The 22344-nt window shown below is 36.7% G+C and overlaps 2 protein-coding genes across 6 annotated transcripts in view; one reads left to right on the top strand and one right to left on the bottom strand.

Moving 5' to 3' along the window:
• The window catches only part of LOC140505591 (uncharacterized), a 51140-nt gene that overhangs the window by 2173 nt on the left and 26623 nt on the right, over window positions 1-22344 (bottom strand). The window contains exons 1-2 of one of the 4 annotated variants that reach the window (XR_011967569.1): window positions 7656-7785; window positions 3865-3927 (exon numbers count right to left, since the gene is read on the bottom strand). The exons of 1 other annotated variant lie outside the window; for it this stretch is intronic. Coding sequence is in view for 1 of the 3 variants with exons in the window: in XM_072611726.1 (XP_072467827.1) it covers window positions 3865-3927 (63 nt within the window). In the remaining 2 variants the exon portion in view is untranslated. Of the gene's footprint in view, window positions 1-3864; window positions 3928-7655; window positions 7816-22344 lie in introns of those variants that run through there. 2 more of the 4 variants (XR_011967570.1, XM_072611726.1) reach the window with 2 other exon arrangements.
• Window positions 8175-22344, top strand: part of SACS (sacsin molecular chaperone) — an 88186-nt gene continuing 74016 nt past the window's right edge. For both annotated transcript variants that reach the window (XM_072611720.1, XM_072611718.1), the window contains exons 1-2: window positions 8175-8260; window positions 21579-22068. In XM_072611720.1, coding sequence (XP_072467821.1) covers window positions 22046-22068 — 23 coding nt within the window. In that variant the 5' untranslated portion in view covers window positions 8175-8260; window positions 21579-22045. The remainder of the gene's footprint in view (window positions 8261-21578; window positions 22069-22344) is intronic.

Genomic DNA, 22344 nt, shown 5'->3' with positions numbered 1-22344 from the left:
TTTCTATGATCCTCAGTTTTCATTTTTTTGGAGACTGTGGTAATTCTTAACTTATATCCATAGAATACTACAAGTAATAATAACAATAAAATTATAATAGCTGGCATTTATATAGTTCCTATAATTGAGAAACCTGAGGCAGACAGAAGTGAAATTACTTATCCAGGGTCACATAGCTCAAAGATCACATTTGATTGCAGGCCTTTCCAACTGCAGGTCCAGTGCTCTATCTGCTGCACCAAATAGCTTTGAACTCTTATTTCTGAGCTCAGTTTGGAATAATAAAAAGACATATGTGATCTTCTATATTCCTAGACTTCTCCCTGTGTTTTTTCTTTATTTCTCCCACCTCTGTGAGGACATCAACTCTCTAAACTGACAAAATCTTACTACAGAACAGTCTAATTAATTTTCAGAAAACAAGCACTTCAGAGGGATCTGAAAGCTATAGAGATATCTTGATTCCTCTATATTGTAGTATTAGCTTGTTAATATTAGAACAGCAAGAAGACAATTTTTTAAAAAGATGTTAACTGTTGAAATGAAGAAAAAATACTTGCCACAGGCAAGACAGTACAAACAGAATGGAAGACAAAGTACAATAATGACTACAATGTGCCAGGCACTGTTAAGGGATTTTACAAACATCTCATTTGATCCTCACAACAACCCTGTAAAGTAGGAGTTGTTATTATTCCCATTTCAGAGTTGAGTAAACTGAAAAAAAAAAAAGATGTTAAGTGACTTGCCCAGGTCACATAGTTAGTGTGTCTGAGCTCAGATTTGAATTTAGGTCTTCCTGATTCCAGGCCCAGGGCTCCATGTTTCAGGGATTTTTTTTCACTTGCAGTGGGACTGGAAGTCTTACCTCCATTGAGGGAAGGATATTAATATACTGAGAAACAAAATTATTCCAGAATTACAGAAATTCCCAAATGGGGCTAGAATATGGCAACACATCTTTACAAAATGCCACATTACTAAAGATTAAGGAACTTATTTAAGAGATGGTGATTAACATGTTTCAATGGCCTGGGAGCTTATATGATTTAATTTAATACCCATTGAAATCCTATGAATTTTAATTAAGGTAGACATGAAAAAAAGGACCTGTTTTTCAAAGGCATACCTAATATCCAATATGTAGCCAAAAGTGCAGTTTCATGTTAAGGTTTCTGTGTAGTCTACACACATTTGGTGTCTCTCATTCCTTCTTCCAGATTCATATTTTCCAATGTGTTTTGTACTATTGCCATCTATTCATACCTTTGCACTGAAATCACTGAGTATTAAAATGTATGATGGTGTTATTTTTAAAGTCTTAAAGAATTCTTCAAATAATTTCTCTACCTCTTCTATAACAACAACAGATATTGGGGTATAAACTGAAATTGTTTTCATGGTGGGCTTTTGGAAAATATTTATCAGGAACAATGAGATACCAAACGACCAAATACCCCATGGAATGTTTTTTCTTATTGCTTTCAGATACATACTGAAGCAGATCTGCCATCTCCTTTATTTATCTTTGTGATTCATCTTTTCATTAAACTGCAGTTTCTTATTTTCTTCTAGTTTGATGAATATCAAGCATGATATGATTCAGTTCGTCCAGAAGTATGTGTACTTGTTAGTTAAGGAACTCATGTTTAGAGTACCAATAGCTTAGCTACAGTTTGTGGATGATTTAAAAATGGCGATTTAGCATCCTCTGCTCCCTTTTCCACTGCTAGGCTATGCTCATTGCAAAAATGGAGGTAGGTTGCATGGGACTGAAGCTCATCTGGTATTTTTATTTTCTAAATTGAGGATCTGCAGCTGGGCTGAGTAGTAAGTAGAGTAGTAGTAGTAGCAGTAGGTAGTAAGTAGATTCTGCTCTGAACTCAGGCATTTTCTTGCATCACATTTAGTTCTGGAGGTGCCAGTCTTCTAAGAAAAGGAGCTAGACTTTGTTTTCACATTCAGTAAGCCAACACCCCAAGCGCTCTAGGAAAACTTTATAACTGTGGCTGTCACATCTAGGGTGCCCCAAAAGTAGCAACTAAAAATGGATAAGATGAATGAGGTATGGGACAGGTAATTTGCTTCCACACACAAAAGAAATGCTAAACATAAAAGACTAATAGCACATATTAATATAGTGATTTAAATAGGATTTATTACCTTAAAACTAGTGATATAAACAATCTTCTGGGAGCCTGAAACTTCATCAGAAAATAAAGCAATTTGCAAAACTGCTAATTAGGCATTTTGCATTTCATCCTGGTTCCGCATTACCGTAAAAGTCCTGGTTCATATTTTTTGGCAAAATTTGCCAGGTAAGAATCAGTCTTCTTATCATGGCCATCCTTTCTAAGAGTGCTGGAGATTCCTCCTGCCACCATTCAGCTTGGACCTACTAGAATCTCTAAACTTCTCATACTCAAAGGTTGGCCCCCAAATTTGGGCACATTGATCTGAAAAGAGGTAATATAGGTTACAGTGACCCAAGAATTTATTGCCAAGGGCTTGGTCTACTGGTGAGGAGTTGATCCTGGCCAAATTTGTCCTTGGAGAGCAAAACTCAAGCCTTTTCAACCTTCTGTAGCTTGCCTTCTCCTGGCACTGTCTTTACAAAGCCAGGGTCACTTCCAAGTCACAGTGAGGTGTTGGAGGAGGACTCTGCCTGCTACACAGTAGAAAATTGCTTACAGAGTTATTTAATAGAAATGTGAATACTGTTATCCCTTTGTAGGCTGTATCTAAGAGTGGGGAAATATTGGTTGAAGGAACAGGGCACCTTTAGCCTGGAGAAGAGAACCTTCAGTGAGAAAATGGTAGCTCTCTTCAAATATTCACAAATTTGTTCTGGAGAAGGAAAAAATTAGACTTGTTCTGTTTGGTCCCCAAGAGTGGAACAAGGAGCAAGGAGTGTGTGTGGGGTGTTGCAAAACAGCAAAGTTAGGCTTGATGTTAGACAAAGCTTCCTAATGATTAGAGCTGTCCAGAAGTAGTGACCTTAGGAAGTGGTGGGTTCACCCTCCTTGCTGGCCTTGAAGTAGAAGTTGGAAGACCTTTTGTCAGGTATGGTAGAATGCTAAGTATTTTTTTGTATGGGATGGACAACATGGCTTCTGATGTTACTTTCAACTCTCATGGTTATAGGATTCTGAGAACATGGCTTGAACTTTGAAGTCCAAATAACTCTTAATTCTAAAATGATAACCTCCCCCACAAAGGTTAAGGTAATCAGGCAGTTTTCCAAATTAAGGTAACCCCCTCCCAGGTTTCTGAATAGAAAATAGTTTAAGTTCCACTGTTAAGTAGCCAAATTTTAGAACCAAATATCACAAATCTTGTAACAATACAGATAAATTAGTGGAATTTGTCATGCAAAATATTAAAGCTGAGTGGTTATGATCCACCTTTCAAATCACAAACAGATCTAAAAAAAGGTAGGCATTGCACTTAGAGTGAACAAAAGCCTCTTCTCAATTGAGGAAGCCTGATACATAACACACATACATACATACACACACACATATATACGCACATATATGTATACATATAATGTAAATATATATTCATATATATCAGAGTTCCTCAGTTATATACACAGAGAGATGCACATCTGTGTGTAAATATACATATGCACACACATATAAAACTTTCACTAACATGTAGTTTGATCAAGAGGGACAAGGAAGCTAACTTGATGAGATTTTCAGGCAGCTGGTATAAGAAACAACAGTCAAACAAATGTGAAATTAGAAAGGAAAAGAGAATCACAGCCCTTAATTATTGAAAGCAAACCAGGAAGGAGAGCAAGTGTTAGTGTCTAAAAAATGTTAGTGTCTGAAAAATCCCCAATGGAGGCAGACTCACTTTTTCTCAATCAGCACTTGATGGGCTTCAGGGACAGTGGCCATAATTAATTCTTTGCTATATCTTTAAAAGAAGGCAGTAGAAGAAAAGGTTATAGAAATCCCCTGAACTGTTAGCCTTGTTACAACCTTTAGGAATTCTACCTTGGACCAGGAAATAGTAGATTCCTTCCTTGTGATTTTAATTCATCATCCAGAAGCTTGCAGTTTTCTGGAATTTTTAATAAAAATGTCAAATCCCTTGGAAATATCTTTCCAACACCCAATTTTAAACTAATATTCTTTTCACTCCCAAATTTATTAATTTATTTGTTTTCCGTTTTCAACATTAACTTCCATGTTTTAAATTTTCTCCCTCTTCCTCCTCCCTCTCTCCCCAAGATGGTATGCAATCTTATATAGACTCTATACATACATTTCCATTAAACACATTTTCACATTACTCATGTTGCAGAGAAGACTTATAGTGAGTGGGAGAAACCATGAGAAAAACAAAACAAAACATAACAAAAGAGAAAATAGCTTCATTCTGTGTTCTGACTCCATAGTTCTTTCTTTGGATGTGGAAATGTTAAACTAGTATTCTATTGTGGATTGTATTTTACAAGGTGGAATAGGACACATGCAGAGAGAAGCGTAATAAAATACAAGTTTGATGGGGGCTCAGATCAGGGAAGAGTTCACTGATATGTGGCCAGTGGAACTGAGCTTTGAAGAAAGAGAATTGAAAGATGGAGACAGTACATTCTTGGCAAGAAGATAAAGGAGTTAATCAATCAACAAACATTAAATTAACACTTAATATGTGCCAGGCACTATGCAAACCTCTGGGGATATTAAAAAAAATAGTCCCCATCTTTAATGGGGACTTTTCACAGGGAGAGACTAGTGGGAGAGACAATATGACAAACCAGCACTTACAGGGTAAATACAGAATAGATGGAAGGTAACCTTGGAGGGAGTGGCACTGGTAGCTGGTGAGAAGTTGGGGGAAGCAAGAAAGGCTTCTTGGAGAAGGTGGCTTTTGAGTAGAGTTCTAGAAGAAGCCCAGGAGTCTAAGAATTGGAAGTTGGGAGAGCACTGCAGGAAAAAGAATAGATAATGCAAAACAAAGTGTCATGTGTGAGGACCAGTAAGAAAGCTAGTTCAGTTAGATTATGGATTATGTGGATAAAAAACTGGAAAGGTTGCAAAGCATTAGATTTGGAAAACTTTTAAATGGCAAATGAAGGACTTTATATTTGATCCCAGAGAAATAGGGGGCTACAGAAGTTTATTGAGTAGGTGGTAGGGTGTGTGACATGGTCAGATCTATACTTTAGGAAAACTTTGGCAGCTAATTGGAGCACTGATTGGAATAAAGGGAGCCTTGAGACAGAGAGATCAAGTAGATGGTTGATGCCACAGTCCAGGCAAGAGATAATAAGGGTCTAAAGGATGGGTAGCTTGTGTGAGTAGAGATAAGGGGATATATGTGAGAGATGTGAAAGTAGAAACAAGATCTGGTAATGGATTAGATATATAAGGTAAGTGAGAGTGAGGAATTGAGAATGATAGTGAGGTTTAGAGCCAGTAACTGGAAGGATGGTGGTGCCCTCAACAGTAATAGGAAAGTTGAAAAGAGAAGAGTGTTGGGGGGGTAGATAATGAGTTCTGTTTTGGACTTCTTGAGTTTCAGATATACATGAGACATCTAGTTGGAAATGTCCAACAGCAATTGGGGATGCTTTGCAAATAGAGCTCAAGAGAGGAGTTAGGGCTGGATAAATAAATCTGGGATTCATCTGCATACAGATGATAATTGAACCCAGAGGAGGCTGATGAGATGACCCAGTGAGAGTATAGAGAGAAAAGAGTTACATGATAACTTTAGGGAGAGCAACTTCAATTGAAATATTAGATAAGAGTTGCAAGTCAAACTAAGAAAAAAGAAGCATCTTAATTATTACTTTTCTGAGTGGGGAGAAATTTTATGAGTAAAGTGCTGAGTAGTTTTCAAACAAGAATCATTTTTGGCTTTTGTTCCTTAACCTGCCCTTCCTCTACATCCACTCAGCTTCCAAGTGCCATTGATTCTATGTCTACAATTGTCCACTTGTCTCTATACACACAACTTCACAAAGACTGCATGAATGTAATCAATCTATTAACCAACAAGTATTTATCAAGTGCCTTCTATGTCAGGTAATGTGCAAGGAGCTGGGGATGTGAGTACAAAGAATCAACTGACCCCTATTCACAATGAGTAGGTTTAACTAAATCTACTGAGCCTATAAGATTTAGAGTCAGTAGAGACCTTCAAAATCAATTAGTCTAACCCTGTCATTGTACAGAGGGGGAACCACAGGTAGGAAAGAGCAGATCTAGTTTTTGTTGTTGTTGTTGTTGTTGTTTTGTTTTGTTTTGTTTTTTTACTACAGAGCTGATAGTCATTGGCCTCCCATCCTTGACTTTTCAACAACTCAGTTTAAACTCAGTTGAGTATTTTCCCTAGGACTGGGACACTGTTGAGCAGTCTCCATGCCCAGCCAGTCAACTGGTGATTTCAGGAGATTGGACTGATTGTCCCTGATAACATAGCCCTATCTCTTGGCAGATTGAAATTGATAAGGGGAATTTGATCCAGAGGCTGCAGTAGGGATGCTGCTACTGACATTCTGTCAGCGTTGTTTTCCCACACCACCATTTGCAGAAGGCATATAGATTGAGCATGTAGCTCTTAAAAAAAAAAAAAGGATGTCCACTCCTGGTATAATTCATAGAAAGTATTCCTAAAAATATATGATATTCTGCAGAAATCTAAGGTAGTTATTTTATTTATGAGTAATTAAAGGCTCTATCTATACCTTGGGGATTTTGGGAAGGGGGAAAAAGATTTTAGGGAACATCAGAACTGGAAGGTATCTACTTCAATGCCTTACAGATAAGGAACCTGAGGTCCTAGGTAATTAGAGGCATAATTGGAACAATAATCTTAGGTCTCCAGTCTCCCTGCCTAGATATCTTTGCTGCCTTCTAAACACTTTATTGTGTACAAAATGTGTGGTCAGTCTTTGAATGACAAGGAACCTGAATTCTTTCTTGTTCGTATTAATATCTTTGTAAAGTAAGCCAGTAATAACGGCTAGGTTTTTCAAAAGCTAAATTTATATCTCTACTGAAGGAGCTTCACTACAGTGTGCAAATGATGTCGAGTCTCTGAAGGCCCCAGTCAGAGGAGAGTCAGTTCAGGCAGGTCTTGGCAAAGTGGAAAGGCTGTGAAACCGGGCCCAGTGAGGGATCAGATCTAAGGCCAGCCTAGAGAAATTTGGAAAGGCTTAGCAGCAGAAGGCTGGCTACTAAATTTGGAAGTTTTTGGCCACCACAACTCACTTAGACTATCTCCAAAGGTATACAAGATCTGTGACTTGTATTGAACCAAAACTTATGAAATATTCAAACATTTAAGCAAACATACAAGGAAGAAAGGAAAAAAGTTAGCAAATCTGAAAAGAAATAAGGAACTTACAGGAACAGAAGTTTAGTCCTTAAAGCACGGTTTTTTAACCTGGGGCTTGTAAGTTTTTTAAAAAAGTATTTTGATAACTATATTTTGATAAAATTGGTTTCCTCTGTAATCTTACGTAATTTATTTTATGTACTTACAAACATTACTCTGAGAAAAAGTCCATAGACTTCACCAGACTGAGCAAAGGAACACCACTCACCACACACAAGAAATGGTTAAGAACTCCTGGGATTGGAGGGGTTCTGCAACTTACAGATTAAAAAAAGTGAGGTCAAGCGACTTACCCAAAGTCATGAAATCAAGAGATGCAATATTCTTTCTCTTGACTGAAAACATGATGCTAAAATGCCTGTAAAAGCTGTTTCCCATAATGCTTAACAAAACAATATTAGGGTGGTACACAGCAATAAGAATGAGAAACCAAAAGTGAAAGTCACTAAACCTGTTTCCTTTTATGACTTCAGTAAAATAGGAAAAGTAAACCAAGAGCAGAAACGGAGAAATCAAAGAAGGATCAGGGGTGCGGCTGGAAGAAAGAAACTCAACAGAATGTTAAAGTACTGCTGTAAATCCAGACATATATATATTCTTAAACAAACTCTTATCAATACCTTTTGGTTTTTGAGATCATCTCTGTAATGTGAAGAGTATAAAAATGCACCTAATATTTCATTGTACAAGCCCCCTTATCTAAGTTCCAGTACTGCATTTTGCAGCATTATTTAAACCTAAGGCTGGTGCTAGTCGTATCTCTTTAAAAAAAAAATCCGGGTAGAGGGAGCTAATTCCTCTGCTGCATTGAACTTGGTTAGATGCACAGAGCTGCAGCAGCGATCACGCATCGCACTCAGAAATCTGCTGATGTTACATCCTCATGCGTCAATGATCAGTAAGTGTTTGCAGGTTCAAATGGATTAAAATGAAAACCAGCAAAGCAGCGGGGTAAGGCAGCTAATGGAGAAAGGATAGAATCTCTTCGTGTGATCGGTCACCTCATTCTCTGAGGGTTTGTCGGAAAGCAGGTCAGTCAGTCCCTGCAGTTGTTTGTGGGAGCTGTTGGTAGTAGTTATTTTCATTATGACAGTGTATATCGTCTGATGTCTTTGACATGTAGTAAAGCTGTCAATAGTGTTTCATTTAAATAAGCTCCGCGGGCAATGTGCCTTCAAGGTTGGGGGGTGAGGGCAGAGTTGGCAGCTGCAGTGTCTTACTAGAGAGATTAATGGGGTAAAGATGTCCGTGCTAGTTGGCTTGGGAGTCTGGGATTCTTTGTTACAGTGTTCCATTAGAAACCTCGGGGCATCGCTGCAGCACAATGCATACGGAAAGATATGTTTCTGGATTCCATAAAGCTGCCCTTGATTTGAGATTCCTATTTGGCTTTATAGTAAATGACATCATTTTTAAAAGCACTTATTTCAACTTACTTAACTGAGTAGTATGGGGAAATTTTAGATGTCATTATCTAAAGTCCTTAGATTTAGGTGTGTAGATAAAAATGCCAGTCTTAATTTTAATGTTTTCAAAAATTAAGGAAAGCTTAAATTATATATACATTACCATCTGTGTTTATATGAACAGAGCTGCATTTACATGTAATAGATAGGAAACGGACCTGTACTGTCATTGGAATGGGGAACTCCCAGGTGTAAGACATCCTTAAAACCACCAATGCGGGTCATCATTTTCTTTTAAGCTTAATAGTTTTAAGTGACTTGTCTAGAGCAGTGGTGTCAAACTTAGATAGAAATAGGGGATCATACATAAATAACTCTGCAGGCCATATATTGACTCAGGAAACCAAAAATTAGTGTCACCTATATTTTATAATTTATTTTAAAAAATATTTCCCAATTACATTTTAATCAGGTTAGGGCTAGACTCTGGAATTTTGTGGTCCACATGAGGTCAGCAGGCCATGTGTGTCTGACACCTCTGAGAACACTGAGAGTTTAAGTGATTTGCCCAGGATCACAAAATCAGTAGGCATCATAGGAGGAACTTTCATCCCTCATGATTCTTTTTTCTTTACATCCTGCTCAGTCAATTGAAAATATTTTATTTGAGCAACTACATGTGCTAGGGACTGTAATACTGTAATAGATGGTTCAAATATAATCTCTATCCTCAAAGATTTTACAGTCTAGTAGAAGAGAGATATACTATATAGAGATAACTAAATTACAAAATAGAATCTAAAAAATGAAAAATAAAAGCATAAATAAAATATTATGAAAATTCTGAGGAGCAACATGTCCATATCCAGTGAGGATATCATGGAAAGTTTCATGAAGGATATACCATTTAAGTTACACCTTGGAACTTCAACAGGTGGAAATCTAGAGGAAAGAATTTCTAGATTCAGCAAATAGCATGAGCAAAGGTATGGAGACAGGAAAACACAAGAAATGTTTGGGGAATAGTAGTACTGTTTGGGTAGATTAGATGTAATGGAGTAGTAGGAAGCAAGGCTAGAAAGATAAATCAGGGCCACATTACAGAGGGCTGTAAATATCAGGTTGAGTGTTTTATTTTCTATGGCAAGTAATAAAGAAGAATTTTTGAGCAACAAATTGTTGTATACTTTAGGTAGATGAATATGGCTACCATAGGAAAGATGTGAGGAGGGAAACTAGTTAGCATATTGTTATTGTGGTCCAAGTAAAGGGTAATCAGAGTATGAAACAGAGTGGTAATAGTGGGAGCAAGAAAGGAGGAGATGGATTTCAAAAGAGAATTTGACAGAACTGATAACTATTGGACATTGGGAGAGATGGTAAGGAAAGTTTCCAAGCCAGCATGAATGGAAGTTTATTGGTACTACTGGCAAATATAGGAATATCCTAAAACCTTATTCCAGGATGAAGATGAGTATGTTGAGTACGAAGATAGAATATTCTGAGTTTGGGAACTGGATATGATGTAGTAGAAAGAACGTTGGATTTGGAATGATAAAACCTCGATCCAAATCCTTGATCTGACAATTAGTGATCATCGGGGAATAATTTAATCTCTTTGAGTCTGTGTGCAAATTTTGTTACCCCCCATATCATAGATGAGGAAAGTAAGAATCAGAGAGGTAAAATGATTCAAATGACACTACAGAAGAGCATACAGAGAGAAAAGTTAAAAAGGTCAAGGTCAGAAACTTGTGAAATGCCTGCATATGCAAGAAAGAAAAGACAATCAACAGAGAGGTAGGAAGGAGAAAGTTTCAAGAAGCATGAGTTAGAATATAGTATCAGAAGATTCAGAGAGAAAAACAGTAGAGAAAAAGTCTTTGGATACTGAGATTAAGATTACTTTCAAGAGAGTTGTTTTAGTTGATTGATTGAGGCAGAACATAAACACAACGTATTGCAAAATGTGAGGGAGAAGCAGAAGCTATGAAGTGCAGACTTTTAAAAAGCACATTAGGGAAAGGAAAGAGAAAAGCACAGTGTTAGTCTTGGGAGCAGCAGGTGGCTTCAGACATTTGCTAATGGAATGACCTTGGGCAAATCACTTAACTGCTGTCTGTGTTGTGAGGACCCAAATGAGAGAATATCTACAAAGTACTTAGCCACAGTTGGTGCTATATAAATACTGTCTATCATCATTATTAGTATTATTATTATGGTCAGAGAAGAGCTTCTATTTTTCTTTAGGAGGTAGCGGAATGGGTGTGTTTGCAAGAAAGGAGTCAGTTGAGAGGGATAGATAAAGGATTTCAGAGAAAGGGAAATCATAGATTTAGAGTTGGAGGAATCCTTAGATGTCAACAAATTCAACCCTTTCATTTTAGAGATAAAGCAACGAGGGAGTTGAGTAAGGAAGTAGGAAGGGAGTAGAAGGACATGAAATTGTGGTCAAAGGCGGGGTTCAGAATTCACATTATTAGAGGTGAGTTATTCCAGTGATGTCTGAAGTTGGTTGGAGAAAGAGGTCACTAGAGCTAAGGTGTGAGGTCAGAATGATTTCAATATGGGCATGAAGTTGCTAAAAATGAGGGCAGGGGCAAGTGGAATGAGATTTATGAGTCAGGTTCTGAAGTAATTGAAGACATATGGTAGGAGAATATCCTGGAGGTTAGTAATAATACTAGCTAATATTTCTGTAGATAATTATGATGTGATTGGGAAGAAGATGAATATATTACCTATGTATTGTTTGCCCAGGGTTTCATCCCAGTGATCCCTGGCTAGTTGTCTAGGGCTGTTCCAGTCAGAGCTTGCATTTCATTCTCTCAGCCTCTTCCTGACCCAATCCTCCCACTCCCCAGTTCCAGTGACTCAGTAGAGGCTACATTTCCAGCCTGGGGCTCCTGGGAATGGTGGTCTGGAGAGTCAATGAAACCTTTTTCCTCAAATGTTCCAGCACTCATCCAGTTCAAGAGTTTACCCGAATCTCAGGGGTTAAAGGAGGGGATGGTACATTGGAAAGGGTCCTAGATTTGGAGTCAAAGTATCTGAGTTCAACAAAAACAGATTCATGAGGTCTGAGGAGAAAAGGTAATGTGAAGTTATTTGTCTTCTACAAAATTTTTCTCCTTTTACAGTTGAGGAAAATAAGCCCACAGAAGTTAAGTGGCTCTGTAGGGCTCATTTTCCTCAATTGCAAAAGGAGAGGGATGATTAAGAACACTCACACAATGATTTTTAGATCTCAGTCTATGATCCTTTTGTTCCGCAAATACCTACACATGATCTTTCCTCCTCCGACCTTGCACATAATGCATTTATGTGATGTTTTGCATTATAATGCATATGCCATGTTCCCCTAAATTATAAACTCCATGTGGGCAGGAATAGATAGTGTCTTATACAATTGGTATAAAAGTTATAATTGATGGCATGAATTTCAGGGAAATTGACCATACTTAAGAACATATATGAACCAAAGAAAGGTGGTTTCCTGGTCACTTCTCCTTCACCATTATGCTACTGCCAAAATTAAATTAAAAAGTGGTACTGAATGTCTCCTATATGTTGGCCACATGGACCTCAGAAGTTACAAAGGGCAGCATGGCTTAGTGGAAAGAATCCTAAATTTGGATTCAAATCCTGGCTATGGCACCTATTCCATGTCAGGTGGCATAGTAGAAAGAATGCATGAATTGAAGTCAAGAAGACCTCAGTTCAAGTCTTGTTGCAGATACTGGTGGTGTAGGCCTGGGTAAGTCATTTCATCTTTCTTAGTCTCAGTTTCCTTACCTGCAAAATGAAGATAATGACAGCACCTACTTCACAGGGTCTTCCCTCTGAGATTACTCCCAAATTATCCTCTATATATTTTGTTTGTACATTATTGTTTGCATATTGTCTACCCCTTTAGATTGTGAGCTTCTTAAGAGCAGGGACAGGTTGTTTTGCCCTTCTTTTTGTCTCTAGCACTTAGCATATAGTAGGTGCTTAATAAATGCTGGTTGACTAACTGATGATCAAACGAGATATTAATCCCAGTGGCACGGTGAATAGATTCTGGCCTTGTACTCTGGAGCACCTGAGTTCAAATCCAGTCTCTGATACTTACTAGTTGTGTGACCCTGGGCAGGTCACTTAATTCTGATTGCCTCAGTTTCCTCATCTATAAAATTAGCTGGAGAAGGAATTGGCAAACCACTCCAGTATCTTTGCCAAGAAAACCCCAAATGGCATCAGAGAGAGTATGACACAACTGAAGAATGACTGAACAGAACACATATATGTAAAACTCTTTGTAAATCACAAAGCACTATATAAATGTTAGTTATTATCATCATCAACATCATGGATAGAGAAGAGCTTTTTCCACCTTGGATGTTGGGTAGATCACATCCCTGCTTTCAAGTTCTCAGCTTTCACTTTTTAATTAAACTCAACTCAAATTCAATGAAATAAATGTATTCAGTGCCTATTTTGTGCAAATTACAATTCTAGGCATTGAGATAAAATAGTCAAAGAACATATATTCTATTGAGGAGAATAAACATACACAAAAATTTCAAAACAAAGAAATGCAAAGTAACTTCGAGAAGAAGAGAGCTCTGATAACTGGGGAATCAGGAAAAGTCTCATGTAAGAGATGGTCCTTGAGCCATGCTTGAAAGGTAGCTAGGGGTTCCATAAGGAGATGAGGAGGGAACATGTTCCAACCATGGAGAGATCACTTGTGCAAAGGTATACAAGTAGGACAATAAATGGAAGACATCTAGCATTTATAAAGGATGACAATAGATTGTATAGTTGGACTAGCAGATTTCTAAGGATCTTTTCAGTTCTAAATCTATGAGACTGATACTCCAAAGTTGTCACAGGAGAATTTTGATGTAGAGATAAAAAGAGGTTCTCTTCGAACATGGCTAATGTAATATCTTGCACAATTTGACTTTTAACAAATATTTCATGATGATAGTAGATATGTGAGCTTTATTAAGCTTATGAAGGGTTAAGGTGAAGATTGGAGTGATTCTTCCATGGCTATTATGATCTTAGAAACCTGGTGGGCTCTAGAAGACAAAGTGAGGCTGGTGACTATGTGATTAAAGGCAAGTCACTTTAATGGCTCTGGGCCACTGGTTCCTCATCAATAAAATGATGGGATAGGATGGACTAAATCAGGTTCTTCTATACTTTTTGGTCATGATCTGAAATCCGTATGTGTTTGGGTTGCATAAATTTAATTACTTAACACTTTCAATTAAAATGACTAATTGATCCAAGCCTGCTAATATGACCCTGAAGGACTGTTAGTCATAACAAAGGATGGATCTTCGCAAGGGTGTTCTATAATCAGGTTAAAAAAAGAAACAAATAACAATTTACTAATAACCTAAGGTCAAGCCCTGAGGAGAACTCCCCAAGGTTATGTGTGTTACCTTTGATTTATGAGTTGTATGTTGGATGTTTGGGGCTTAGATAATATCTAAGGTATTTTAGAACTCTCAATATTCTGTGATCCAAGCCCAGGTAGCATTGTTTGGGACATATTTAATTTAGAGTCTTCATGAGCACCATCTATGAATATTTTGAAATTGACTATGCCATATCAACTTTGAGCACTAGAACAAATGCTCTGTGACTCACTGTACATCATAATGTATTTTGTCACCATCTATACTGAATTTTATGTGACATGATATCAGTTGGTTTTCTGAGATCACATATGTCAATATTTAAAATGGAACCTAGGCTGAATTTAGGATATATTGAACCCTACAGTTAAAGAATTCCTCCACCCTCAGCCCCTACATATTCTTACCCCCTTGTCTTGATGTTCAAACCCTGGCTTACCCTCCCTATTGGCCATCTCCCCTTTACTTGCTAGCAGCTGGAATAAGTCATCTCACCTTGCTGACTTGGTTCATTACATATTCATGTTTTGTTAACTCAACTGGGCTCTCACTATTGTACAGCAATCATTTTACTCTTCCTTGATTGAATCTCTTCTACTTCTTCCATCAGTCAAACCTTTTCTTTCCCTCTTAGATCTCCAAGACTATTTCTCTCTCTGCCCCCTTTCCCACACTTCACAACTCAAAACTCAGCCTTCTTCTCCCTTACCTCTGTATCTGAAGAAGACGTGGCTCTTCTTTGCAAGGCCAACCCTTCCTTGATTTATTTCCTTGATCCCTTATTTCCTAGATCTCATTCCCAGCTCTATGAGTATGTCTCACCAATCTTTCCTCTCTATTCAGAAATAGAATTCTATTTCTATTCTATTCTATTCTCTTTCTCTCTCCCTTCTTCCCCCTCTCTCCTCTATCTTTTGTCTTCCATTCCCTATGTACAGTCATCTATACCTCATTAAAAAAAAGACCTTCACTTAACCCTGCCATCCCATTCCCCTAAATATATTCTCCCTTTCACTATCAAAGTTCTAGAAAAAGTCACTAAGAATCAATGTCTTTGCTTACTTTTGCACAGTTTGCTAACTTCACAATTCTTTGCAACTTGACTTCTGCATATTCTGGGACCAAGTGTCTTTATTTTCACCTCAGCAAATTTTCTACCCTGCTTCTGAAGGCATATTTCCACTCTACCTGCCCTTTTTTACCCCTTTCTTTGAGAACTGTAATCAAATCAATACTATTATTGCCTCTGGAAAATGAGTATCAGTTGACTGCCCTACAGTTCCACTAACCATCTTTGTGTCTTTATGACCATTACTCCCTTCCTTGGCATTTATTTCTCTATATGTGTTGTCTCATCTAAGCTTCTTGATTGCAGGGACCATTTTGCTTTTGTATTTGTAGCCTCAGCATAGTATTTAGCACACAGTAAGTGTTTAATAAAGCTTTGATTCATTCATCCTTAATTGTTCAGAGGAACTGAACTGTCTCTAGTTATTAAAGCCATTTGCACGTGTCAGAGAGAACTGAATATCACATGTATGAACTGTATACTTTCTAAAAAGAGTTCATCTTAGGATGGTATCTTCCTATAGTGTGACAGGGTTTCCTAAGGTGCGGTTTAATGTTTTAAATAATCTAACAGGGAAATAGTCTTCACATTATATAATCTAGCAAGGTAACAAACAGTCTTATCTAAGGACTGTTATTAGTGAATTTTTTTGAATAGTTGTTTCCAGTTTGGAGACATGAATCTGCTTTTACCCTTTAGTCCTAATGCATATGATATAAATATAAAAATGAATTGATTTTCCTCTGTTTTCCATTAATCAGCTGAACACAAACCCTTCACAATCTGGCTCTAGCCCAACAGGCCTTCTTGCTATTCCTCGAACTTGGCATTCCATCTCTTACTATCGTGTCTTTGTAAACATACTGTTCTGCATGGATTCTGTCCACATCCCTCCCTCTTAAAGTTCTCATCCTTCTTTTTTGTTTGTTTATTTTAAAATGTTCATTTTATTTTTTGTTATGAGCAAAATGAGCATTTCCTTATACGCTACAGAGTAGGAAAGGATTGTACATGAAACTGCAGATTTCAGTTACATAGAGGTTACTTTTCTTTTTAAGTACACATATATGATAAATTCAACATGTAACGTTCAAAGCTGTCCTGTTAGTCTGTGATTCTTTCTGACTTTACTTCTTTCTTTTGGAGGACAGGAGAATCTTATTCCAAATATTCCTCAATTGATAGGTATGAGTTTTCTTCAATACTCAACTCTGGTACCAACTTATAAGGGAAGCCCCTTGTGCTATCCCTAATTATTAAGGCTCTCTTCCTACTTCCACTGTCCTTCACTTATTCAATATTTTTATTTTATTAAATAAATAATTATAAGCACCTACTGTGAGCATGACGCTGTGCTAGGTTATGGGTACATAAAGACAAAAACAAAACAAGGACCTTAGATTCTATAGGGGAGATGCGCACAAATACACAAAGATTTTCAAGAAGAAAAGAGTACTATCTGGATGGAAAGGATCAGAAAATGCTTCATGTAAGCTTAGGCAGTGATGCCTGTGTTATGTTTTGAAAGAAGCTAGGAATGATTTTTTTTTAGAAGAGATTATGTTCCAGGCAAAGAGAGAGGGATAGAATGTTGCTTACTGGGAACTTCTAGCATGTCAGTATGACCAGAATTGAAAGTATGGGAAAAGGAGTAATATAACAGTCCAAGATCAAACAGAAAGGACCTATATTGTTAAGAGTTTTAAATGACAGCCTGCAAATTTCATACTCTAGAGGCAATACAAAACCAGGGATGATTTCTGAGTAGGGGAACAACATGATCAAATCTTTAAAAACACTTTTTTTATTGTTAATTTATTTGTTTTCAGTTTTCAACATTCACTTTCATAAATTTTATATTTTCTCAACCTTCCTACTCCCTCTCTTCCCAAGATGGCATGTAGACTGATATAGGTTCTACACCTACATTCTTATTAAACACATTTTCACATTAGTCATGTTGCATAGAAGAATTAAAAGAAATGGGAGAAGCCATTAGAAAATCCAAACCAAAACAAAACATAACAAAAGAGAAAATAGCCTGCTTCATTCAATGTCCTGATTCTATAGTTCTTTCACTGGATGTGGATGGCATTTTGCATCAAGAGTCCTTTGGAAATATTTTAGGTCCTGGTATTGTTGTAAAGGGCTAAGTCTATCAGAAACAGTCCTTGTACACTGTGACTGTTACTGTGTATAATTTTTCCCTGGTTTTGCTCATTTCACTCAGCATCATATAAGTTCGTATAAGTCTTTCCAGGTTTCTCCGAAGTTCATGTGTTCATCACTTCTTATAGGACAATAGTATTCCATTACGTTCATATAACACAACTTGTTTAGACATTCCCCAATTGATGGGCATTCCCTTGATTTCCAGTTCTTGGCTACCACAAAAAGAGTTGCTATAAATATTATTGTACATGTGAGTCTTTTTCCTATTTTTATCATGATCAGATCTTTTAAGAAAATATTAGTTTGGAAGGTTCCATGTATATGTTGGGGGTGGGGTGAGTGTAGTGAATTAAAAGGAAGCAAAGACTAAAAACAGAATGATCAATTAGAAAGATAATGCAAGGCTATGTGAGTGAAATCGACATGAGAGATGTTGTAGAAGTAGAAATGATGATACATGATAACCTACTAGGTGTGGAGGGAGAGCTAAGAGACAAGGATGACTCTGAGATTGCAAACCTGGTGACTGGAAGGATGGTGATACTCTCAACAAAAATAGAGAATTTGGAGGAAGGTAGGGTTTGGGTGGAAATATGAGTTCTATTTTGTATATGTTGAGTTTGAGATACCCACGGAGCAACTGGATATATATAAATGTCCAGAATGTAATTGGAAATGTAGGACTATAGTTCAAGAGATAGATTAGAACTAAATATGTAGATTTAGGATATATTTGCATAAAAGTGTTAATTGAACACATGACAACTGATGAGATCACCAAGGGAGGGAATGTAAGGAGAGAAGAGTCTTTGGACAGTCTTTGACGATACTCCTGATTAGGGAACTGAAGAAGGATAATTTAGCAAAAGGAGATTAAGAAGGAATGGTCAGAGAGGTGAGAACCAAAAAAGAGCAGTGTTACAAACACTGAGGAAACAGTATCCAGGAGGAAAGAGATGGTTTTCCTAAAATGCAGGTCACACCATGTCACCCTCTTACTCAATCAACTCCAATTGCTCCCTGTCACTTCCAGGATCAAGTATAAAGTCCTTTCTTTGGCATTAAAAATCATTCATAACCTAACCCCTCCTCCCCTTTTCAGTATCCTCATACCTTATACTAAACTACATAATCTTTGAGCCAGTAATACTGGTCTCCTTTTGGTTCCTGAAATAAGACATTCATCTCCCCACTCTGGTCATTTTCCCTGATTGACACCCGTGCCTGGAATGCTCCCTCTCCTCACTGCCTACTGCCTTCCCTGGCTTCCTCTAAATCAGAGCTAAAATCTCATCTCTAACAGGAAGCCTTTCCATATCTCTCAACTCTCACACTTTCCCTTTGTTGATTATTTCCTATTTACCTTTCATATAGCTTGCTTGTCCACAGTTGTTTGCATGTTGAATCTCCCATTGAATTGTGAGTTCCTCAAGGGCAGGGACTATCTTTGTGGGGGTTTTTTGGGGGGAGGAGGATCCTCAGCACTTAGCATAGTGACTAGAACATAGTGGGTGCTTATTGACTGACTGGTTGACAGTGTCAAAAGTGAAAAAGTTAGTATCATAAAGACTAGGAAAAGGCCATTGGATTTAGCATGGCCATTACCACTGTAACACTGAAGTGAATACATGTTATATCCTGCCTGTATATTGTATGCTTCTTGGGCAGGAGGACTATATCTTGTTTTGTCTTTGTATTCCCAATGACTAGCATTTTACTTTGTACATGCTAGATGCTTACTAAGTTTGATAAGCTTACTTTTGTTTACCTTGATATTACTAATAAGAGGATTATACAAAGTTAGCTCTGTGTTTGAAACTATCAAAGAATTTTGTATGTTCTTAATATATATATATGAGAGATCCCTTATTGGAGGAGATTTTTTAAGGTTTCATTTTGCTTTAGAAAGGCAAGTGCTTTTTTTTTTAATATAATGGACAAACAATAAACAATGAGATGTTTTCTCTTCACCTTTCATTCAGTTGTGCAATAAATTAATAGGTTAATTGAATTAAAGTGACTTGGATCTTTTGTGATCATTTAAAACAAGTTTTTCTAATTTAATTTTAAATACTGATATTATTTTGTAAGATCTAAAAGCAAAATTTTCATTCTACATAAGCAAAGACAAAGATTTGCATTTAGATATGCATTAACACTGTAGCTACATAACCTTAATGCTCATATATACTTAACTATAGAATAGATGTCAAATAATGGTCACATTGGCAGTCACCTTGTCCCTTCTAATAAGATAATTTATCCTTCAACCTATATAGTTGCTGTTAATATCTGCAATGTTTGCTACTTTGTTTGCTTATTGATTGACAGGATCTGACTTTTATCCTTTTTGCAAAGATTCCCTTTTTTAAACAAATTATTTTTTTTTGCTGACTCATTTTATTGACATTGAGAAGGACATGATGAATATGCAACAAATAAACTGTCCTGTCTTTTGTAATGTAGACTTTTAATGATACAGTCTTACCCTGCTTCAGAAGATTTAGCCATGGAAAGATATATTTGGTAAATAGGAACTACATTATGAACTTATTATACTGAAAATGCTGGTGCTTTATATCAAGTATTGTTCATCAATGATACGAAGAAAGTGTACTCCATTTGTCTGTTATTTCTAAAGTGCAATTATGTTTCTCCTCTGAATAGTAAATTTGCTTTTCACTTTGCTTTATACATACAGCAAATTATTTTGTGCACCATATACTGTTTTAGAATCAAACTAAATTTTTTTAGTTTTTAGATTTTGCTGCAAAACAGCTGTTTTAGTTCATGAAAAGGACATCTGAAAAATAAAAGTAAAGGATATTATATGTGAAAGTCATTATATGTGAAAGAAATTACATATAAAAGTCAAGTACAGAACTAAGAGCATTTGATTAGATATCAGGAGATCCATATCCTTTGTATGGTTCCACTGTGTACTAATCATGTGACCTTTAGAAAAGTCACTTGGTTTATTGGCTTATATTAGATCCTCAGTTTTCTTATTTGTGAAGTGGGAATAATACTTGCCTTGCCTTCTTCCTCATAGGGCTGTTGTGAAAATGAAATAAGATATATGTATATGAAAATTCTTTGAAAAGGTAAAGTGCTTTCATAACATAAAGTATTATTGTTATTATTATTAAAAACTGCTATTTGTTTTTTGTACCCATTCACACAAACTCATAAGATCTTTTTGAAGTTTTTCCTCAGTAGTTTAGTACTTGGAAATATATGGTGCCATCTGAAAGTTTCAAGATTTCACTGTGTCAGTCCCTCCATTTTCTCCCAAGTTGGTGACCTCTTCTGCAAACTTGGATTCAATGATCATCTCATCACAGATGATTCTCAATTCTCTTCTCTAGCCCTTGTCTACCTCTTGAGCTGCAGTCTTCTATCATCAATGATTTATTGAACATTTCAAATTGGACATCCTGTAGGCATCTCAAACTCGTTATGTCCAAAACAGAACTCATTATCTTTCTTTCCCAAATGACTTCTTTTCCAAACTTCCCTATTTATGTAAAAATGTGTTTATGGGCCTTTGTTTCTGACTTGATGGCTACAGTTAATCGTGTATGAAGTGGAAATATCTACTGATAGTTGGCAGATGCCAAACAGGGAAAAGCATACAAAGAGAAGGCTAGTAATATAGTTCAGAATCCTACCTTTGGACTGAGAGAAGCAAGGTCTGAATTTGAGTACTATGAACATGGGCAAGTCACTTCGTTGGCATAGGCCTTGTTTTCCTCATCTGTCGGCACAACTGAAATAACTCAACAACAAAAAAGGAGGGAGTTGAACAAGATGATCCTGATGGTTCCTTCCGTTTGTAAATAACTACAAGCTCCTCTAAGAAACACATAGATAGTAAGAATGTGAAGTTGGACTTTGGAGGGTAGTAGATGTGTTTTTCTTAAAAAAAAAAAAAGGTTGATAAATAGATATAATTAGATGAGTACTTGTAGGCTGAGATATGAAAAAGACCAATGCCATGTTGCTTGGCAGTCCTGCAATGCATCAGGCAGTTTATAATTAGAAAGTCCCTGGAGCTAAGGGGTAGTACTGTATATTGGGGGGGGGGGGGGGATGACTTTTCATTGCCCTTCTGTTCACTTCTCTCCCTTGCTCTTTTTTTGTCTTCTCTTCCAGGATAATAGAACTCAGGTAATGAAGAAGATATTATCAGAGAAGAAATGATCACATCCATCTGTACTCTACCCTTGCTGAGATGAGAGGGAATCAGAATAGAACAAGTTTAAAATCACCTTTTTTCATCTTGTAAAAGGAACCCAGAAGAGGGTAGAACATGAACAAATATTTGGTGGGAAGAAATTCAAGAACTCCTAATTACTGAGTGGTATTTCATCTTAATGACTTCTGGGAGGGGTGGAAGGAGACAGAAATAATTCGAGAAAGTGATCGTCGTCATCAGAGTGGAGATACATAATGTAAGAGTAAGTGTAACCATGTTTTCTGACATCAGATAATGAATGAGCCCTAATAAAAGGCTTTTCACTGGTCACAGAGAGCTGGACTTTTGGTGTGGCCAGACTGGTGCAGAAGAAAGGAAAACATAAACTGTGTTTTAGTGGAAAAATATTTCATGAGAAGAAATAATGGAAACCAAGGATAATATCAGGTAAATGACCTATTATAATGTATATGTATGTTATGAACTACTTCAGTTATAGTGAAACTTCATAGTTTACTGATTATATATAGCTATTACATAGTGTACATAATATATTATAGTATATATAATTATATATTGTATTATATTACACTACATTATGTCTTATTGCTTATATTATATAGATTTTATATGGTCATTATCCTATATATAATGGCACATTGAAACACTTTAAAGGGAAAAGCAAAAGTAAAGTTTAGCAACAGATACTTTAATTACATGAAC

This window comes from Notamacropus eugenii, chromosome 5, assembly GCF_028372415.1.
Source record: "Notamacropus eugenii isolate mMacEug1 chromosome 5, mMacEug1.pri_v2, whole genome shotgun sequence".
In the NCBI taxonomy this organism is placed as follows: Eukaryota; Metazoa; Chordata; class Mammalia; order Diprotodontia; family Macropodidae; genus Notamacropus; species Notamacropus eugenii.
The sequence above is the reverse complement of the archived record's forward strand: the minus strand, read 5'-3'. Positions and strand labels throughout refer to the sequence as shown.